The sequence below is a fragment of the Scyliorhinus torazame genome, chromosome 4 (genome assembly GCF_047496885.1).
Source record: "Scyliorhinus torazame isolate Kashiwa2021f chromosome 4, sScyTor2.1, whole genome shotgun sequence".
NCBI classification, from domain to species: domain Eukaryota; kingdom Metazoa; phylum Chordata; class Chondrichthyes; order Carcharhiniformes; family Scyliorhinidae; genus Scyliorhinus; species Scyliorhinus torazame.
In genome coordinates, this window is record NC_092710.1 from 55,604,720 (window position 1) to 55,626,726 (window position 22,007).

The following is a 22,007-nucleotide window of genomic DNA, read 5'->3' on the forward strand; positions in this document are numbered from 1 at the left end:
AATTTATGATGGTTTGCTTAAGGGAGCAAACATGAGTCAGGTCAGTGAGCTGTGACAGAGTTGGTGCAGATGGGAAAGGTACATGTTGGAGTATTTAAATGAGTTCAGGGAGAAAGGCAAAATGTCTGTGACCTGAATCGACCAACAACAAGAGTTTTACAGTATTTGTGAATGGAGCAGTGTGAAGTCTATCAGCTAATGTGTGGTAAATATCCAGATTTGAGACTAAGCAGAATACCACTGTTGGAATTGAAACGGTTGAGACGGAACAGTTGGATAGGAAGTTACCACATGATTTTGACCCTGTAACATTGAAAGAACAGCGATGTATGTCCATTTGAGGAAGCTGTCACTTGGAGGGGTAATTGGCAATGGTGGTGCTTCCCCATTCGTCTTTCTGGATGGTGTGATCTGTTAACTCTTGTTGAGGTGTTAATTTTATAGGGGACTTGGATTAAAAAGACCTTGTTAACATTTTTGAGCAGAGCAAAAGTATATGTGTGGTTATCATACGAACATACAAACTAGGTGCAGGAGTAGGTTACTCAGCCCTTTGTGCCTGCTCGTCATTCAGTAAGATCGTGACTGATGGTAACTTCACCCCCACATTCCTGTCTACCATGCTCACACTTTGCCCCCTTGTTAATCAAGAATCTGTCTAGCTTTGTCTTAAAAAATATTCAGGCTCTGGTTGTTATCTCTGCCTTTGAGTGATTCCTTTTTTAAGCAGTGACCCCTAATTCTAGATTCCCACACGAGAGGAGATGTCCTCTCCGCATCCACCCTGTCAAGACTCCTCGGGGTTTTAAAAACTTCAATCAGTCGCCTCTTACTCTGGTAAATTCCTTCACAACTGAAGGAGAACCTCTCTATTCTTTGTAATTAGTTTGCCTCACAATAACAGTAACTTTCTATTAGCTTCCCTACTTAATTGCTGTATATGAAATGAAATGAAAATCGCTTATTGTCACAAGTAGGCTTCAATGAAGTTACTGTGAAAAGCCCCTAGTCGCCACATTCCGGCGCCTGTTCAGGGAGGCTGTTACTGGAATGGAACCGTGCTGCTAGCCTGCCTTGGTCTGCTTTCAAAGCCAGCGATTTAGCCCTGTGCTAAACAGCCCCAGGTGTAGACCACACTTTTGTGATTCATGGACTAGGACACCCAGATCCCTCTGAATCTCGGAGCTCGACAAGCTCTCACCATTCAGATAATAAACTTTTTTTTAATTCTTCCTGCTGACATGAAAAATTTCACTGTTGCCCACATTATGCCCCATTTGCCAGATCTTTACACACTCACTTAACCTGTCCAATGCCCTTTTGTAGCCTCCTTTTGTCACCTTCACAATTTCCTTTCCTATCTTTGTATTGTGAGCAAATTTTGCAACCATACCTGTGGTCCCATCATCCAAGTCATTTGTAAAAATTGTAAACAGTTAAGGTCCCAGCACTGATCAGTATTCATAAAGTATTGGAAGAGAGTACAAGAAATTAATAACACAAAGGTGTTCTTGGGAGTTATGTTAAATATAATTTATTTGTATACAGTTAGGGACTAGGAAGGGAAACAGCACATTTCTTGATTCGTCTTTTAGCAGGTTGAATATTCAAAATGAGATTAAGTGAGAGGCTGCATTGCGGGCAAACCTTTAGAATCTTGTTTTTTGAAATTGATCATAAGAACTAGGAGCAAGAGTAGGCCATCTGGCCCCTCGGGCCTGCTCCGCCATTCAGTGACGTCATGGCTGATCTTTTGTGGACTCAGCTCCACTTTCTCGCCCGAACTTCATAACCCTTAATCCCTTTATTCTTCAAAAAACTATCTATCTTTATCTTAAAAACATTTAATGAAGGAGCCTCAACTGCTTCACTGGGCAAGAAATTCCATAGATTCACAACCCTTTGGGTGAAGAGGTTCCTCCTAAGCTCAGTCCTAAATCTACTTCCCCTTATTTTGAGGCTATGCCCCCTAGTTCTGCTTTCACCCACCAGTGGAAACAACCTGCCCACATCTATCCTGTCTATTCCCTTCATAATTTTATATATTTCTATAAGATCCCCCCTCATCCTTCTAAATTCCAACGAGTACAGTCCCAGTCTACTCAACCTCTCCCCGTAATCCAACCCCTTCAGCTCTGGGATTAACCTAGTGAATCTCCTCTGCACACCCTCCAGTGCCAGTACGTCCTTTCTCAGGTAAGGAGACCAAAACCGAACACAATACTCCAGGTGTGGCCTCACGAACACCGTATACAATTGCAGCATAACCTCCCTAGTCTTAAACTCCATCCCTCTAGCAATGAAGGACAAAATTCAATTTGCCTTCTTAATCACTTGTTGCACCTGAAAACCAACTTTTTGCAACTCATGCACTAGCACACCCAGGTCTCTCTGCACAGCAGCATGTTTTAATATTTTGTCATTTAAATAATAATCCCTTTTGCTGTTATTCCTACCAAAATGGATAACCTCACATTTGTCAACATTGTATTCCATCTGTCAGACCCTAGCCCATTCACTTAACCTATCCAAATCCCTCTGCAGACTTCCGGTATCCTCTGCACTTTTTGCTTTACCACTCATCTTAGTGTCATCTGCAAACTTGGACACATTGCACTTGGTCCCCAACTCCAAATCATCTATATAAATTGTGAACAACTGTGGGCCCAACACTGATCCCTGAGGGACATCACTAGCTACAGATTGCCAACCAGAGAAACACCCATTAATCCCCACTCTTTGCTTTCTATTAATTAACAATCCTCTATCCATGCTATTACTTTACCCTTAATACCATGCATCTTTATCTTATGCAGCAACCTTTTGTGTGGCACCTTGTCAAAGGCTTTCTGGAAATCCAGATATACCACATCCATTGGCTCCCCGTTAGCTACCGCACTGGTAATGTCCTCAAAAAATTCCACTAAATTAGTTAGGCACGACCTGCCCTTTATGAACCCATGCTGCGTCTGCCCAATGGGATAATTTCCATCCAGATGCCTCGCTATTTCTTCCTTGATGATAGATTCCTGCATCTTTCCTACTACCGAAGTTAAGCTAACTGGCCTATAATTACCCGCTTTCTGCCTATTTCCTTTTTTAAACAGTGAATTAGTGAACATTTGTAGATTCAGCAGATGGTTGAGATAAATGACACCAATAAAGTAACATAGACTAGCCTTGACAATTTGTATTTTTATTTCAGAATTGGCTACAAATCAATAGACTGTAAGCACTTAAATATATATGTCTTATCAGATGGTGTTTAATAACCTGGGTCACGGACTTCAGTTTTTGAGACATGAGGAAATGTAGTTTTCTGGATAAAAAGTCTAAAAATGTAAACTCTACACTTGTGTTCACAGATCCAAACTCCAAAATGACTGAGTTCTTGTGTAACGATTATCAATTGTTCCAGTTGACGAAGTTCTACCGGGACAGTCTAGAACAGGCGATTGAGGAAGGGGTGGAGGGACTCGCACTCATGTTAACAGATGAAGGCCATTTTAGTGGACAGGAATATCATGTAAGTGGAAGGGATGTAAAATTAATTTCTTATATTCTAACAGTGTGGGACTGACAGAATACAAGGCTGTGGACCGTGCTGGAAAATAGGATTAGAATAGATAGGTTCTTGGTGGCTGGCACAGACGTAATGGGCTGCAGGACCTCTTGCTGTGCTGTAAAATTATGACTAGATTGGTAACAAAGAAATTGGTCAATGGAATAAGAGACCTCAGTCTCTCAACTTCACCATCTAACATTTTGTCAGCCGCATGATGCAATGAAACTAGTATTGTTCATTAATCAGAGCAATCGGTATGTCTAAAACAGACCCATACCAAGGGTCAGGAAAATATCAAAAGTTCAGAGCTTTTGGAGTCATAGATACAGAAGCTGGAACCTTTTGGAGGTGGTAGGATCCCATCAGCGGTAAGAGGAGCCGGATGTGGCCATGCTTCGGCAGGCAGTGGGACCCCAGGTTGCATTTTGCCGATGTGGATGTCCTAATGGTGACCTGTACCATAAAGCTGGCAGCCGTTTCAGACAGACAGCAACCCGGTGGCTGCAGCTGGGACTGCATCTGGAGAAAGTGGGCATATTGAGGGCTGTGCTGTCACGGTCAGGTAAGAGGGGTTGGTGACACCAGGGTCAGTCGGACAGACTGGGGTGGGGGGCATGTTTCGTCGACACCATGTCCCATCTCTTAAAGTCCTCCTCCATCTGTTCCACCAACCGCGTTAAATTAAGCCTGTGTAATGTACCCCAATTCTTGGCTATCTGGATCCCCAAGTACCGGAAGTTCCTTGTTACCTTCCTCAACGGTAAATCCTCTATCTCTCTGCTCTGCTCCCCTGGATGCACCACAAACAACTCACTTTTCCCCATGTTCAGTTTATACCCTGAAAAATCCCCAAACTCCCCAAGTATCCGCATTATCTCTGGCATCCCCTCCGCCGGGTCCGCCACATATAGCAACAAATCATCCGCATACAGAGATACCCGGTGTTCTTCTCCCCCCCTGAGTACTCCCCTCCACTTCCTGGAACCCCTCAATGCTATGGCCAGGGGTTCAATCGCCAGTGCAAACAATAACGGGGACAGAGGACATCCCTGCCTCGTACCTCTATGGAGCCGAAAATAGTCAGACCCCCGTCCATTCGTGACCACGCTCGCCATCGGGGCCCTATACAGCAACTGTACCCACCTGATATACCCATCCCCAAAACCAAATCTCCTCAGCACCTCCCACAAATAATCCCACTCCACTCTATCAAATGCTTTCTCGGCATCCATCGCCACCACTATCTCCGCTTCCCCCTCTGGTGGGGGCATCATCATTACCCCTAGCAGCCTCCGTATATTTGTATTCAGCTGTCTCCTCTTCACAAACCCAGTTTGGTCCTCATGAACCACCCCCGGGACACAATCCTCTATCCTCATTGCCATTACCTTGGCCAGAATCTTAGCGTCCACATTCAGGAGGGAAATGGGCCTGTAGGACCGGCATTGCAGCGGGTCTTTTTCCTTCTTTAGGAGGAGCGATATCGTTGCCTCTGACATAGTCGGGGGCAGCTGCCCCCTTTCCCTCGCCTCATTAAAGGTTCTCATCAGTAGCGGGGCCAGCAAGTCCATATATTTCCTATAGAATTCAACTGGGAATCCGTCTGGTCCCGGGGCCTTCCCCGCCTGCATGCTCCCAATCCCTTTCACTACTTCCTCCGTCTCAATCTGTGCTCCCAGTCCCACCCTCTCCTGCTCCTCCACCTTAGGAAATTCCAGCTGATCCAGAAAGCACATCATTCTCTCCTTCCCATCCGGGGGCTGAGCTTCATATAATCTTTCGTAAAATGCCTTGAACACTCCATTCACTCTCTCCGCTCCCCGCTCCATCTCTCCCTCCTCATCTCTCACCCCCCCTATCTCCCTCGCTGCTCCCCTTTTCCTCAGTTGGTGGGCCAGCAACCTGCTCGCCTTCTCCCCGTATTCGTACTGTACACCCTGTGCCTTCCTCCATTGTGCCTCTGCATTACCCGTAGTCAACAAGTCAAATTCTACATGTAGCCTTTGCCTTTCCCTGTACAGTCCCTCCTCCGGTGCCTCCGCATATTGTCTGTCCACCCTCAGAAGTTCTTTCAACAACCGCTCCCTTTCCCTACCCTCCTGCTTTCCTTTATGTGCCCTAATAGATATCAGCTCCCCTCTAACCACTGCCTTCAACGCCTCCCAGACCACTCCCACCTGTACCTCCCCATTATCATTGCGTTCCAAATACCTTTCAATACACCCCCTCACCCTTAAACACACCCCGTCACCTTTGGGATCAGTGCCCTTCCCAAAACAAAAAAATCTATTTGTGAATAAACTTTGTGGACACAGGAGAAAAACGAAAACTCCTTACTCCTAGGTCTACTAAGTCTCCAGGGGTCTACTCCTCCCATCTGCTCCATAAAGTCCTTAAGCACCCTAGCTGCAGCCGGCCTCCTTCCGGTCCTGGACCTCGATCTGTCCAGCCCTGGGTCCAGCACTGTATTAAAATCTCCACCCATTACCAACTTCCCCACTTCTAGGTCCGGGATTCGTCCTAACATACGCCTCATAAAGTTGGCATCATTCCAGTTCGGGGCATACACGTTCACTAATACCACCGCCTCCCCTTGCAATTTGCCACTCACCATCACGTATCTGCCCCCACTATCCGCCACTATAGTCTTTGCCTCAAACATTACCCGCTTCCCCACTAGTATGGCCACCCCCCTGTTTTTTGCGTCTAGCCCCGAATGAAACACCTGCCCCACCCATCCTTTGCGTAGTCTGACCTGGTCTATCAGCTTCAGATGCGTCTCCTGAAGCATAACCACTTCTGTCTTAAGTTTCTTTAGGTGTGCGAGTACCCGTGCGCTCTTAATCGGCCCGTTCAGCCCTCTCACATTCCACGTGATCAACTGGGTTGGGGGGCTCTTTACCCCCCCCCCTTGACGACTAGCCATCTCCTTTTTCAATCCAGCTCCTCACCCGGTTCCCACGTAGCCGTATCTCCCCCAAGCGGTGCCCCCCCGCCCCGCCCAGCCCCCCCCCCCATACCAGCTCCCCCTTCTCCCCAGCAGCAGCAACCCAGTTAACCCCCCCCCCCCCGCTAGATCCCAAACTAGCGTAATTGCACCCCCCCATGTTGCTCCCAGAAGCCAGCAAACTCTGGCCGACCTCGGCTTCCCCCCGTGACCTCGGCTCACACTGTGCGAGGCCCCCTCCTTCCTGCTTCCCTGTTCCCGCCGCAATTACCATAGCGCGGGAACAAAGCCCGCGCTTCCCTTTTGGCCCCGCCCCCAATGGCCGGCGCCCTCCTCATCCTCCCTCCCCCACGACATGGGGAAGAGAGAAAAGTTACAGGGTCGCAGGATTAACAACTTGGGAAGTCATCTCTTCCCTCTTTTCCCCCCCTTCATCCCACATATTCACCCCCCCACTTTGTCCCAAACGTTCTTTTTCTGGCCCGCTCACTCCAGTTTCTCCTCGACAATAAATGTCCACGCCTCACCTGCCGTTTCGAAGTAGTGGTGTTTCCCTTGATGTGTGACCCACAGTCTAGCCGGTTGCAGCATTCCAAATTTAATCTACGTTTGTGCAGCACCGCCTTGGCCCGATTAAAGCTTGCCCTCCTTCTCGCCACCTCCGCACTCCAATCTTGATATACGCGGATCACCGCGTTCTCCCACCTACTGCTCCGAGTTTTCTTTGCCCATCTGAGGACCATCTCTCTGTCCTTATATCGGAGAAATCTCACCACTATGGCTCGAGGAATTTCTCCAGACCTCGGTCTTCGCGCCATAACTCGATAGGCTCCCTCCACCTCCAGCGGACCCGTCGGGGCCTCCGATCCCATTAACGAGTGCAGCATCGTGCTCACATATGCCCCGACGTCCGCCCCTTCTACACCTTCGGGAAGACCAAGAATCCTTAAATTCTTCCTCCTCGCATTATTCTCCAGCACCTCCAGCCTTTCCACACACCTTTTGTGTTGTGCCTCGTGCATCTCCGTTTTCACCACCAGGCCCTGTATGTCGTCCTCATTTTCAGCAGCCTTTGCCTTCACGACCCGAAGCTCCTGTTCCTGGGTCTTTTGCTCCTCCTTTAGCCCCTCAATCGCTTGTACTATCGGGGCCAATAGCTCCTTCTTCATCTCCTTTTTGAGTTCTTCCACGCAACGCCGCAGGAACTCTTGTTGGTCAGGGCCCCATATTAAACTGCCTCCTTCCGACGCCATCTTGCTTTGTGCCTGCCTTCCTGGCCGCTGCTCTAGAGGATCCACCGCAATCCGGCCACTTTCCTCTCTTTTTTCCATCCGTGTCCAGGGGGGATTCCCTTCTGGATTACTGCACAGTGTTTTTTGCCGTTAAAATTGCCGTTGGGGCTCCTATCAAGAGCCCAAAAGTCCGTTCCACCGGGAGCTGCCGAAACGTGCGACTTAGCTGGTCATCGCCGCACCCGGAAGTCGGAATTCCCTTTATAACCACGCCATAACGCTGCGAAGCCCGCTGGCATGGATGCGCTGCCAGCGGGAACAGAAAATGTCACCGGCTGGAGAATTCTGGCCTCTTGTCGCCATGCCATTTAATTTCATTCCCCCACCTAACCAGTGCCAGAGGTTGAAACAGACTGTCCACAACTTCATTGTGCAAACTTGAACTGAACTCTCGACCACACATACTGACTTATAAAAATCAATTGCTTCAATTCATAATACAGTTTCCATCTCCAGGTCCGTATCAGTCCTTCCCGTGATGAACACTCACTGTAGCTCCAACCCCGACTATTCCATTATTCTTCTGGCCAGACCTCCATCTTCTTCAAGCTTGAGGAACTCTAAAACTTTATTGCTTTGCCCCCAACATTCCTTGGGTCCTGTTCAGGTATTACACTTGCATTTATTTAAGGATAATGACTCCGGATCTTTGACAATTCCCTGTTTAAAATTTCCATCTTTTTCTTTAAATATTCTTCAAGGACTTGACCCTTCCTATCTCTGTAACTTCCTCCAGCTCTAAACTCTCGTATGTCACTGAAATTGCCTGTAACTTTGATTCTCGTTACTTGTACCCTATCTTCTTTACATCACCACTTATGACCAAGTGTTTTGTTGTCTTATTATCCATTCTCTGAAATTCACGCCACCTTCCTCTCCTCCTTAGAACATACCATTTCTGATTTGGTAATGTCTACTAATATATCCTGCTTTGTATTGGGTTCATTATCTGATTGCTCCTCTGTGAAGTGCTGTGGGAGGTTTTTCTACAGTGTAAAATCTGTATGAACATAAGTTCATGAAAGAAGTACTGACAACCTGAGCCCAAATGCTGAACACGGATAATGAGAGTTCACTCCGGCTGAAGATATTTCAAATAACCATTGGAAATGTGATTGAATTCTGACTTTTTGTTTGTTCGATTCTACCGACCACGAAATGAACAATGTTGTTTTGATCAGTCGGTGGTTATTTCTCTGCGTTTTCTTGCTACTTGCCCACTTCAGAAAGGTCCCTTCACTGTCACCTGAGTTCTGATTCACTGCTATTTTATTTCTGAGTAAATCGGCAAGTGTGACAGCAGGTTTAGCAGGCTTGTCTGTCAGTAATCTGATGTCATGTTGGACACTGAAGGATAGAGGAAACTAATTACACTTGTATGATTATGAGTCATTCTTCGCACGTTGGGCGGCTTGGTAGCACAGAAGTCAGCACTGCTGCCTCATAGAACCAGAGACCTGGGTTCAATGATGGCCTTGAGGGACTGTCTGTGCGGAGTCTGCACATCCTCCCCGTGTGTGCGTGGATTTCCTCCGGGTGCTCCGGTTTCCTCCCACAGCCCAAAGATGTGCAGGTTAGATGAATTGGGCAGACTAAAAAAAATTGCCACTTAGTGTCGAAAGTGTAGCACGTTAGATGGGGTTATGGCTATAGGGCAGGGGTGTGGGTCTAGGTAGGGTGCTCTTTCAGAGGGACGGTGCAGATTTGGTGGGCCAAATGGCCTCCGACACTGTTGGGATTCTATTCTATCCTAACTGTATTGTGATTTCAAATGGAGTTCATTCACATTCATTTGCTGTTAATGAAAGACCCAGGGTGTTTGCAAAATGTTTACCCATGTTTAGAATGTTTAGAATCGGCTCAGTGACTATTTTCTGTGCTCAAAGCAACTGTGAAAACCATCACTGAGCAGATCCTTTCCTTCTCATTCTCAGTGTTTATCTTTCACGCCACTCCTCAATATGTTCATTATTATTCTTTACAGAAAGTCACTGAGCTCGTGGAGAAGGGAAACCGGACGGAGAGTTCCAAACTTCTCCTAAATCTGGTGATGGAGAAAGACTCTCGGGCCCGAAGGGTGATGTGGGAATCCTTTGTGAAAGTCCGCTGTCGGCTGCCAAAGCTGGACAAAATACTGGAAGAAATAGAGGAATTCGGTATGCTAAAATCAGAGTGAATTCAATTTCAGATTCGAACGCTTGACTAATACAACATGTTCTGATTTTGTGAAATGTAATTGTTTTAAGCAGGATCTGATCCATTTGCTTATATGAGCACTGCACAAGGTTCATCCAAATTACCTAGTCACCTGAAAGGTAAGAGATGATACAGAGATTTCAAAATGTTTATTTCACTTGTGCGAATCAGATTTGAATGTTACAATTTAGAGATTGTCCGACCCTGTGAATTGGAAGTTCAAAGTCTCTCCGGACAGGATTAAACATCGTTTCTGTCATTTGGAACGTTGCATTATTTCACTGAATCCAGCTATCACTTGTGAAGCCTTCTACACTCTTAGTCAAACCTCATGTAATGTGAAAGCCCATTCCCACCTGGCAGGACCTTTCAGGATCCTGATACACTGTGAAACCCTGCACAAATCTTGCAGTTGGGGAAGCAGTGGTGTAATGGCAAGTAAATAGACTTTATAAGACGGCATAGTGGTTAGGACTGCTGCCTCATAGCGCCAGGGACCTGGGTTTGATTCCGACCTTGGGTGACTGTCTATGTGGAGTTTGCACATTCTCCCTGTGTCTGCATGGGTTTCCTCCGGGTGCTCTGGTTTCCTCCCACTGTCCAAAGATGTGCAGGTTAGGTGGATGGGCCATGGTAAATTGCCCCTTAGTGTCCAAATGTTAGGTGGGGTTGGAGTGTAGTGGGCCTGGGTCAGGTGCTTTTTCAGGGGGTCGTTGCAGACTCAATGGGCCGAATGGCTTCCTTCTGCATCATAGAATTGAATCATAGAATTTACAGTGCAGAAGGCCATTCCACCCATCGGGTCCACACTGGCTGTTGAAAGAGCACCCTGCCTAAGGCCATGCCTTCACCCTATCCCCGTAATCCAGTAACCCCACCAAACCTTTTTGGACACTAAGGAGCAATTTAGTGTGGCTAATCCATCTAACCTGCACATCTTTGGACTGTGGGAGAAACCGGAGCACCCGGAGAAAACCCACGCAGACACGGGGAGAAAGTGCAAACTCCACGCAGACAGTCACCCGAGGTTGGAATTGAACCTGCGTCCCTGGAGCTGTAAGACAGCAGTGCTAACCACTGTGCCACCCCTGCATTGTAGCAATTCTGTAAATACAATGGCCCAATCAATGTTCAAATTCTGCCTGACAGCTGATGGAATGTCAATAAATCTAGAATTTTGAACAAATGTAGTCTCAGTAATGCTGACCATGAAACCATGGTGGATTGTCGTAAAAGCCCATCTGATTCACTAATGTCCTTTAGGAAAAGAAATCTGCCATCCTTACCTTGACGAGCCTTCCTCCCGCCCCCACCAACCATATTTCTGGCTGTTGGCTGCCATGTAAAATGTGCAATAAATTCTGTTGCATTAAGCCACGACAGAAAAGTCGGAAAGGAATTGGATGGACCTGGCATCAACCTAGGTGCCAGAAACGACATCCAGCCCTGTCAATCCTGCAAAGTCCTCCTTACTCACATGTGGGAGTTTGTGCCAAAATTGCTCGAGCTGTCCCACAGACTGGATAAACAAGCGCCTGATATGGTCACACTCTCAGAATCAAAATCGAGGGAGCTGTCCACAGATTGGGTAAACAAGCACCACCACTGACAGAGTTGGCCACGTCATAAAGGGCATAGCCACTAGACTGTATCTGAGTCAGGTGGTGAGGGAGCTAACAAGAGGGGGAAAAAACATACTTGTCCTCATCTTCACCAGTCTACCTGTTGTGGCTACATTTGTCCATGACAATACAGGTACGCGTGGTCACCGCACAGTCCTTGTACAGGCAAAGTCACGTCTTCACACAGAGGATACCTTCTATTGTGCTTTGTGGCACTACCATTGTTCTAAATGAGATAGATTTTGAAAAGGTCTCACAACTCAACTGAGGAAAGTGAGGCATTATGTGGCCAACAGTGGCAAGAGAATTGTACTCGACCACAATTTGAAACTCGTGGCCTGACTCTACCATTATCATCAAACCAGGGGATCAACCCTGGTTCAAGGAAGAGTGCAGGAGGACTTGCCAGGAGCAGAATCAGAAATACATAAAAATGAGGTGGCAACCTGAAATGAAAATGAAATGAAAATCGCTTATTGTCACGAGTAGGCTTCAATGAAGTTACTGTGAAAAGCCCCTAGTCGCCACATTCCGGCGCCTGTTCAGGGAGGCTGTTACGGGAAGCTACTACAACACGGGACTATTTGTGTGCTTTAGACAGATCTAGGCAATCCCACAACCAACAGATCGGATGTCTGCATTATTGTTAACTTGCAAATGAAGTTTCCAATAAAGATTAACATTTTACACACACTTTTGTTAAAGTTATGAATTAAATCTTGCAACATATTTCTCAATATTGAAATGGTCTTGAGAATTTCTTATTAATTCAATACAACTAACAATGAGAACCACTTTGTCTGTTCTAATTGAAGATGTTCAGCGGAAACACAAGGAGACACTCCGGGTACAAACTGAAACACTGAGAGTGAACACTATCCTGATCAAGGAGAACGTTAAGATTGTCCAGCTGGTTGATCGATACGCCGAACTAACGATCATTTCCAATGTCCGAGATCGGACACTTGTAGAACATGAACTGCTGGCAAGAGGACGAGACCATGAAGAGTGGAGAGAGAAACATCTCCGGAGAGAACTGGAGAAAATCCGAACCGATCAATTGTTCCCGAGCAGTTTTTCCCAGAGGCACAGTTCACTCCACAAGATGAGTAGATTTTTCCACCAATCCAAATCTGGGAGTTCAGCAGCAGTGAGTGGAGTCCCGGGAATTGGAAAAACAACAATGGTACAAAAGATTGTTTATGACTGGGCCACTGGGAAAATATACCCACACTTTCAATTTGTTTTCAGTTTTAAATTCCGGGATTTGAACACTATTAACTGTAGAATAAACCTGAGGAATCTGATACTGGATCAGTATCCTTACTTTAGGAATGTTTTAGCAAAGCTTTGGAAGAACCCAGAGGGATTGCTGTTTATATTTGATAGTTTGGATGAATTCAAGGGCAGTATTAATTTTGCTGACACTCGGAGAAATACAGAACCTCAGTCCATGTGCACAGATCCCGAATGCTGGTGTGAAGTGTCTGACATTGTGTACAGTTTAATACAGCACAAGCTGCTCCCAGGATGTTCAGTGCTAGTGACCAGCCGCCCCACTGCATTACATTTATTAGAAAAGGCTGAGATCAGTGTCTGGGCTGAAATCCTGGGATTTGTTGGTGATGAACGGAAGGAATATTTCAACAGGTTTTTTGAAGATCAGACGGTGGCAGCAGCTGTTTTCAAACATGTGGAGGAGAATGAGATCCTGTACACCATGTGCTACAACCCTTCCTATTGCTGGATCCTCGGTCTGTCACTGGGTCCCTTCTTTACACAAAGAGACAGGAAACAACAGCAAGTTCCCAAGACCATTACCCAACTATATTCCTACTATATGTACAACATTCTAAAAAACCATCAGAGAGAGATTGAAAGCCCCCGCGATGTGTTACTGAAGCTTGGTGAGATGGCCTTCACAGGAGTCTCCGAGAAGAAGATTGTGTTTAGAAATGGAGATTTGATCAAGTACAATCTGCAACCTTCCCAGTTCCTGTCTGGGTTCCTGATGGAACTTTTGGAGAGAGATGATTCTGTCCAGAGTGTGGTTTACACATTCCCACACCTCACCATCCAGGAGTTTGCAGCTGCACTCGCACAATTCCTGACTCCAGATCCTGGGGATATTGGGAAACTCCTCAGTGAAGCCCACAGCAAGGGAGATGGACGATTTGAGATATTTCTCCGTTTTGTTGCTGGTCTCTCCTCCCCACAGTCAGCTCAGCCCCTGGAGGAGTTTCTGGGTCCATTTCTTCACCAAACAACCTGTCGAGTGATTGACTGGGTGAAGGAGAAGGTTAAAGGACAGATTACCAACAGAGGCAGTGAAACATGTAAAAGTGATCTCATGAACACATTCCACTACCTGTTTGAGTCTCAGAATAAAGCACTGGCTCAGAGCACAGTGGGATCTGTGGAAACAGTTGCATGTAGTGAATTGCGTCTGACCCCAATTGACTGTGCAGTCCTGTCTCATGTCATTGGGCTCTGTGATACAGTAAAACAACTCGATTTGTTTGCCTGCTTCATTCAGTGTGAAGGACTACACTGGCTGGTACCCGTTCTACACAAATGCCAGAAGTTGAGGTAACTGCTTGTTTGGCCCTGTACCTGGTATGGTAATTGTCGAGGAACCATTTAACCATTTAATCTGTTCTAGAAGAAAACAATACCTTCCAGTCCATGCAAAGAGAGGCAGAGTCAGAAAAACTTCCCAAAATAAGCAGACAAGTATAAATTTCCAAGATGGAAAATAAGAATGATTTTGTTGCTGAAATGTTGTTGGTTTACTTATTGTTGACTCGAAGAATTTGACCATGGAATTAAGATGAAAGCAAGAACAAAATATAGATATTCTGAACATATTTAAATGAGTATTTAAAAAAAAATCTGTGCAGATCAAAATTAGATTAAAATGCTCATAACTAAATATATTGGGCGCGATTCTTCGACCCCCCACCGGGTCGGAGAATCGCCAGGAGCTGGCGTGAATCCCGCCCCCGCCATGTCCCGAATTCTCCGCCACCAGAGATTCGGCGGGGGCGGGAATCGCGCCGGTCGGCGGGCCCATCCCCGGCGATTCTCCGGCCCGCGATGGGCCGAAGTCCCGCCGCTGTCGACCCTCGCCAGCCGGCGTGGATTGAACCACCTACCTTACCGGTGGGGGCAGACGGCGTGGGCGGCCGGGATCCTGGGGGGGGCACGGGGCGATCTGGCCCCGGGAGGTGCCCCCACGGTGGCCTGGCCCGTGATCGGGGCCCACCGATCGGAGGGCGGGCCTGTGCCGCGGGGGCACTCTTTTTCTTCCGCCTTTGCCATGGTCTCCACTATGGCGGAGGCGGGAGAGACCCCCTCCACTGCGCATGAGCGGGGATGCCGTGAGCGTCCGCTGACGCTCCCGCGCATGCGTCGCCCGGCGAAGTCCTTTCGGCGCCGGCTGGCGTGGCGCCAAAGGCCTTTCCCGCCAGCTGGCGGGGGGGGAAATCACTCCGGCGCGGGCCAAGCCCTCACATTGAGAATTCCGCACCTTTGGGGCGGCCCGACGCCGGAGTGGTTCCCGCCACTCAATTACGCCGGATACCCCCGCCCGCCGGGTAGGGGAGAATCCCGGCCATTAACTGTAAGTTGCACAGATCAGAGGAAAAATAAGTTCGACATACATATGATAATAAATAATTAAATGGTTTCTCCCGACAAGGTGAAAAATCTTTGAGACTTTATGTAAGACAACCTTTTCAGATCTAATTATTTAAAATTGCTCCCAATTACGTTCATTAAATGAGGAAACTTGCTGCAGGTTTAAGGCTCAAATTCCCGCATTAGCCATTTATACCCTAGATGGCTGAATACCTGGGAGGAATTTCCAAGAATCTGTATCATTGACTGGTTCTCTGGTAAAACTGTCAGTGATACGGCGGCACAGTGGTTAGCACAGCTGCCTCACGGCACTGAGGACCCAGGTTCGATCCCGGCCCTGGGTCACTGTGTGGAGTTTTCCCATTCTCCCCGTGCCTGCGTGGGTTTCACCCCCACAACCCGAGGGTGTGCAGGTAGGTGGATTGGCCACGCGGATTTGCCCCTTAATTGGAAAAAAATAACTCAAAATGTTTTTAATTTTTTAAAACTCAGTGATATAGAACAGCGTTTTGCAGTAATCCAACCTTCATGTGAAGATCCGCTGGAAGTCAAAATCTCCCAGAAATTAAACAATAGCCGTACTTGCAATAAATGTAGAGCCTGTTTAATGGAGAATAAATTCCCTATAATTTAGGAGAACAGGGTCATTCAGCTTTGTCAAAACACAGAGAGTGACCCGGGGTCGGGATCGAACCCAGGTCCTCAGTGCTGTGAGGCAGTAGTGCTAACCACGATGTCACCATGCCGCCCACAGAATGAGAATGGACAGAGAGACGTTTACAGACTGCACACAGACAACTCGCTATCTAATAAATACTGAGTGGGGCGAGAGTGGTATTTACCAGTAGAGTCAAACTAATGATGGTGAAGTTTTTTTTACAATGCTCACTAATTTCTTTTCCATTCAATTGAAAAGACAATGGGGTCAGGTGTAGTATGGGAGCATGATCCAATATTACCTATCATACATTATCCACAAAAGATCGAATTATCCCTAATAAATATCATTTTCAGTAACTAATGCCGCCGAACAAATTGGAACCTCTGCTGCACATTAAGCTGCCACCCTCAGGTTAGAGGACCCTCCCCGGTAGAAATCATTTGATTATTTATGATCATATGAATGCATAGATTAAGTGAGGGATGCCCTGCTTCAAGTGCCAGACATCTGGCTTCCCTGTGACATCTCAGTTCCCTCTGGTGTTAGGGAGGCTTTGACACAAACCACAGATTCTCCCTCAGGACAAACAGCAGCCTCGGTGATGGCTGCCATGTGAGGCCAAATTAATACCTCCATTCCCACCCCCACTGGTTCTAAGTGAACAGAAAACTGGACTCCATACCAATGAATTATATCTCCGTTTGAAATTCATAACTCAAATCGGGTTCCCATTGATTTCTGTCTCGAAAATAAACCTATCTCTTGTTTCTCACTTAGAAACTTTAGTCCATTTTAATGTTTCTTGCTCTGTATGTTTAGACTGATTCTTAATAATCTGGGAGATTCAGGAGTGAAACTACTGTCTGCGGCTCTGAGGAATCCGGACTGTAAAATACAGAAACTGAAGTAAGTAACAGATTCTGTTTATAATAACTAGATGCCTTACAAGGTGAATTATTAGTGTCAGGAATCATGCCATTTATAAACACTATATTATTACGAGGATCAGTAATGTATTGATATTAAACAGTGGGGGTGAAAATGGACATGGGTATGGATGCAAAACAGGCAAAATCAAATTTGATGTTGGCTTTAGAAACAACTGATGTTGACGTCTATTGAAGTAGATTAATTATCCCAGGAGATCAATGCAGTAATGTCTATTCTGCAACCCCATCCATGTCCAATTCCATCCCGATCTGATTTTCTCCAGATTTCCATTGTTGTTTCCCCTCTCTGATCCCCAGGCTGGGTAATAATGCTCTCACGGACAATTGTATCGAAGATCTCGCCTTCACTCTCAGGGAAAACCAGTCTCTGAAAAATCTGGATCTGGGCCATAATAAACTGGGAGATTCAGGAGTGAAACTACTGTCTATGACTCTGAAGAATCCAGACTGTAAAATACAGAAACTGAGGTCAGTACCAAACTACGACAATGTTTATAATCATTGGGATTCTTCGAATCATAGAATCCCTACAGTGCAGAAGGAGGTCATTCGGCCCATCGAGTCTGCATGGTCCCTGGAACGAACACCCTACTTGAGCCCACGCCTCCACCCTATCCCAGAAACCCTACCTATCCTTTTTGGCACTATGAGGCAATTTAGCATGGCCAATCCATCTAACCTGCACATCTTTGGACTGTGGGAGGAAACCCACACATACGCTGGGAGAAAGGGCAAACTCCAAACAGACAGTCACCCAAGGCCGGAACTAAACCCGGGTCCCTGGAGCTGTGAGTAAGCAGTGCAAACCACTGTGCCTCTGTTCCGTGCCTACTAAACCTTCTGATCTGGAGACAGATGTGTTACCGTTGCGCCACAAGCCCATTCAGTATGTTATTATCAGTACCAGTAATAATGTCATTAATAAACTCTGTACAAGGTCCCAAGTTGATCCCGGCTCTGGGTCACTGACCGTGTGGATTTTGCACATTCTGCCCCTGTTTGCGTGGGTTTTGCCCCCACAACCCAAAGATGTGCAGGCTAAGTGGATTGGCCACGCTAAATTGCCCCTTAATTGGAAAAAAATGAATTGCTACACTAAATTTTAAAATAAAGTAAACATTGTACATTCTCATTACTGTCAGTAGCAATGTTGTTAATAAATATCACGGAGTTACTCCGATTCCTAGTAAGACTCACCATCCATGACATCAGGCAGCATTTGATGGAATGTGGCATCAAGGAGCCCTGGCAAAATTGAAGTTGAAGGGAATGAGAGGAAAGCTCTGCACTAGTTGCAGTCATATCTAGTGCGAAGAAAGGTGATTTTTGTTGTTGGAGGTCAAACATTTCAGTCCCAGGACATGGCTGCAGGATTCCCTCAGGTTCATATCCTCAGGCTAAACCATCAGCTGTTTCATCAATGATCTTTCTTCCATCACAAGATCAGAAGCTAGGGTAAGGGATGATGGTCATACAATGTCCAGCACCATTCACAACTCATACCAGCTGGATTGGTAAAATACACATCACGATCCCAATAGGCCTGGTGAACCTGCAAACCAACAATTTGTGGGAGAAGGCAGACAAGATGCCACCAAACATGGCAAAATAACCCTGTCTGGTTTAAAGAAAAAAACAAGGGACTACATCCAATTGATAAGAAAATGTGTGAAGAAAGCTCATGAATGTGACATTCCAACAGAGGATTGAAGAAAGAAATGGAACACCAATGTAATGATGAATTAGGTTTAGAAAAAGGGGACTATTCTAACTCCCCTGCATTAGAGTAAAAGCACATGTCTGTCAAATGCTATATATCTCAAGGACTGAGGTCAGCAGGACTCGCCAGCAAGATTATTTACCTTTTTAGAAGCACAGACAGTTTCTAGCTAGATTACATATAAGCTTTGATAATAAACCTGCACAGGCAAGATCAGAGTTTTAAATGAACTCTTAAAATTAAAAATATTTTTCAAGAAAATCAAGACAACAGAGAAACCAACCTTAAGACAACCTTAAAATAATCATGCTTGTGGGAGAAAAGGGGCATTTTAATTGAAACAGTTTAAAGGTCAAGGAGAGTAACAATGCTTTGTAACAGTTGACCACAAGTTGAATTCAAGAAAAGAGATAGTGTGCAATTCTGGAATCCACATTATAGAAGGGATGTGCAGAGTAGATTTTTCAGGATGTTGCCTGGCCTGGAGAGTTTAGTTGTACATAGAGACATAGCCATGATGTGGAGATGCCGGCGTTGGACTGGGGTGAGCAAAGTAAGAAGTCTTACAACACCAGGTTAAAGTCCAACAGGTTTGTTTCAAATCACTAGCTTTTGGAGCACTGCTCCTTCCTCAGCTGCATTCATCTGAGGAAGGAGCAGTGCTCCGAAAGCTAGTGATTTGAAACAAACCTGTTGGACTTCAACCTGGTGTTGTAAGACTTCTTACATAGATATATAGAAGATAGGAGCAGGAGGAGGCCTTTTGGCCCTTCGAGCCTGCTCCGCCATTCATCACGATCATGGCTGACCATCCAACTCAATAGCCTAATCCTGCTTTCTCCCCATACCCTTTGATCCCATTCTCCCCAAGTACTATATCTAGCCGCCTCTTGAATATATTTAATGTTTTAGCATCAACTATTTCCTATGGTAATGAATTCCACAGGCTCACCACTCTTTGTGTGAAGAAATGTCTCCTTATATCTGTCCGAAATCTGTCGAAGGGGGCAGCACGGTAGCATTGTGGATAGCATAAATGCTTCACAGCTCCAGGGTCCCAGGTTTGATTCCGGCTTGGGTCACTGTCTGTGCGGAGTCTGCACATCCTCCCCGTGTGTGCGTGGGTTTCCTCCGGGTGCTCCGGTTTCCTCCCACAGTCCAAAGATGTGCGGGTTAGGTGGATTGGCTATGCTAAATTGCCCATAGTGTCCAAAATTGCCCTTTGTGTAGGGTGGGGTTACTGGGTTATGGGGATAGGGTGGAGGTGTGGATCTTGGGTAGGGTGCTCTTTCCAAGAGCCGGTGCAGACTCGATGGGCCGAATGGCCTCCTTTTGCACTGTAAATTCTATGAAATGGTTTACCCCGAATCCTCAGACTGTGACCCCTGGTTCTGGACACATCCATCATTGGTAGCATCTTACTTGCATCTACCCTGTCTAGTCCCGTTAAAATTTTGTAAGTCTCTATGAGACCCCATCATTCTTCTGAACTCCAGCGACAACAATCCCAACCTAGTCAATCTCTCCTCATATGACAGTCCCGCCATCCCTGGAATCAGTCTGGTAATCCTTCGCTGCACTCCCTCGAGAGCAAGAACATCTTTTCTCAGAGAAGGAGACCAAAACTGCGCACAGTACTCCAGGTGTGGCCTCACCAAGGCCCTGTATAATTGCAGCAACACATTCCTGCTTCTATACTCGAAACCTCATGCAATGAAGGCCAACATACCATTGGCCTTCTTTACCGCCTGCTGTACCTGCATTCTTACCTTCAGCGAATGGTGCACAAGGACACCCAGGTCCTACTGCACACTCCCCTCTCCCAATTTACAAACATTCAGGTAGTAATCTGCTTTCCTGCTTTTGATTCCAAAGTGAATAACCTCACACTTATCCAAATAATACTGCATTTGCCATTGATTTGCCAACTCGCCCAACCTGTCCAGGTCATGCTGTAGGATCCCTGCATCCTCGTTACATTTCACCCTCCCACCTAACTTGGTATCATCTGCAAACTTTGAGATGTTACATTTTTTATTCCCTCATCCAAATCATTAATATATATTGTGACTAACTGGGGTCCCAGCACCGATCCCTGTGGTACCCTGCTAGTTACTGCCTGCCAATTTGAAAAGGACCCATTAATCCCTACTCTTTGTTTCCTCTCTGCCAACCAGTTTTCTATCCACCTCAGTACATTTCCCCCAATCCCATGCGCTTTCATTTTGCACAATAATCTCTTATGCGAGACTTTGTCAAACGCCTTCTGAAAGTCCAAATATACCACATTGATTGGCTCCCCCTTGTCAACTGTACAGGTTACATCTGCAAAGAATTCCAATAGATTTGTTAAGCATGATTTCCATGCTGGAAATTATCTTTCATAAATCCATGCTGACTCTGACTGATCCTGCCACTGGCTTTCTAAATATTCCGCTGTAACGTCCTTGATAGTGGATTCAAGCATTTTCCCCACTACCGATGTTAGGCTTACTGGTCTATAATTCCCTGCTTTCTCTCCAACCTCCCTTTTTGAATATTGGAGTGACATGAGTAACCCTCCAATCTACAGGGACGGTTCCAGAGTCTATAGAATCCTGGAAGATGACCATCAATGCATCCACTATTTCCAGAGCCACCTCCTTAAGCACTCTGGGATGCAGATTCTCAGGCCCAGGGAATTTATCCGCCTTCAATCCCATCAATTTTCCCAACACCATTTCTCTACTAATGTTGATCTCCCTCAGTTCTTCCCTCTCACTAAACCTTTCATTCTCCAACATTTCTAGTATCTGATTTGTGTCCTGTTTGTGAAGACAGAACCAAAGTATGTATTCAATTGCTCAGCCATTTCTTTTATGCATTCCCCTGTTTCTGTCTGTAGGGAGCCTACATTTCTCTTTACCAATCTCTTTCTCTTCACATATCTATGAAGAGAGATTGGATAGACTGGGGTTGTTTTCCTTGGAGCAGAGCATAGATAGACAGGAAGAATCTTTTCCCCTTGGTGGAAGGGTGGGGGGGGGGGGGGTGAAATCAATGACCAGGGAGCATAGATTTAAGGTAAGAGGCAGGGGTTTAGAGGGGGTGTGAGGAAAATGCTTTCGCACAGAGAGTGGTGGGTGTCATAATATCCACTCATGTATAATAATGAGATGCAGATAGGCAGTGATTTACACACAGGATGACCAGTAAACACACAATACAATGCAGCCAATCACCAGACAGGACACTACCACTATAAAGCCAGAGGGCACTAGGTTTCCCGCACTCTCGGGACCCAGCCACTGAGACAGTCAGAGTCCACGAGCTAGCAAGTACAAACACCATGCGGTAGCTAGTAAGTCTGGTCAGGCTACTACAAGGTCCCCAGTCAGTTCAGTATAGTGTCGACCCACAGCTGAATATGTATATC

At 46.2% G+C, this 22,007-nt stretch overlaps 1 protein-coding gene across 1 annotated transcript in view; it reads left to right on the forward strand.

The window, feature by feature from the left end:
• LOC140411359 (uncharacterized) overlaps positions 1-22,007 on the forward strand; it is a 144,840-nt gene that overhangs the window by 105,418 nt on the left and 17,415 nt on the right. The window contains 6 exon segments of the mRNA XM_072500481.1: positions 3,366-3,526; positions 9,789-9,960; positions 10,054-10,119; positions 12,438-14,211; positions 16,742-16,828; positions 17,170-17,340. Coding sequence (XP_072356582.1) covers positions 3,366-3,526; positions 9,789-9,960; positions 10,054-10,119; positions 12,438-14,211; positions 16,742-16,828; positions 17,170-17,340 — 2,431 coding nt within the window.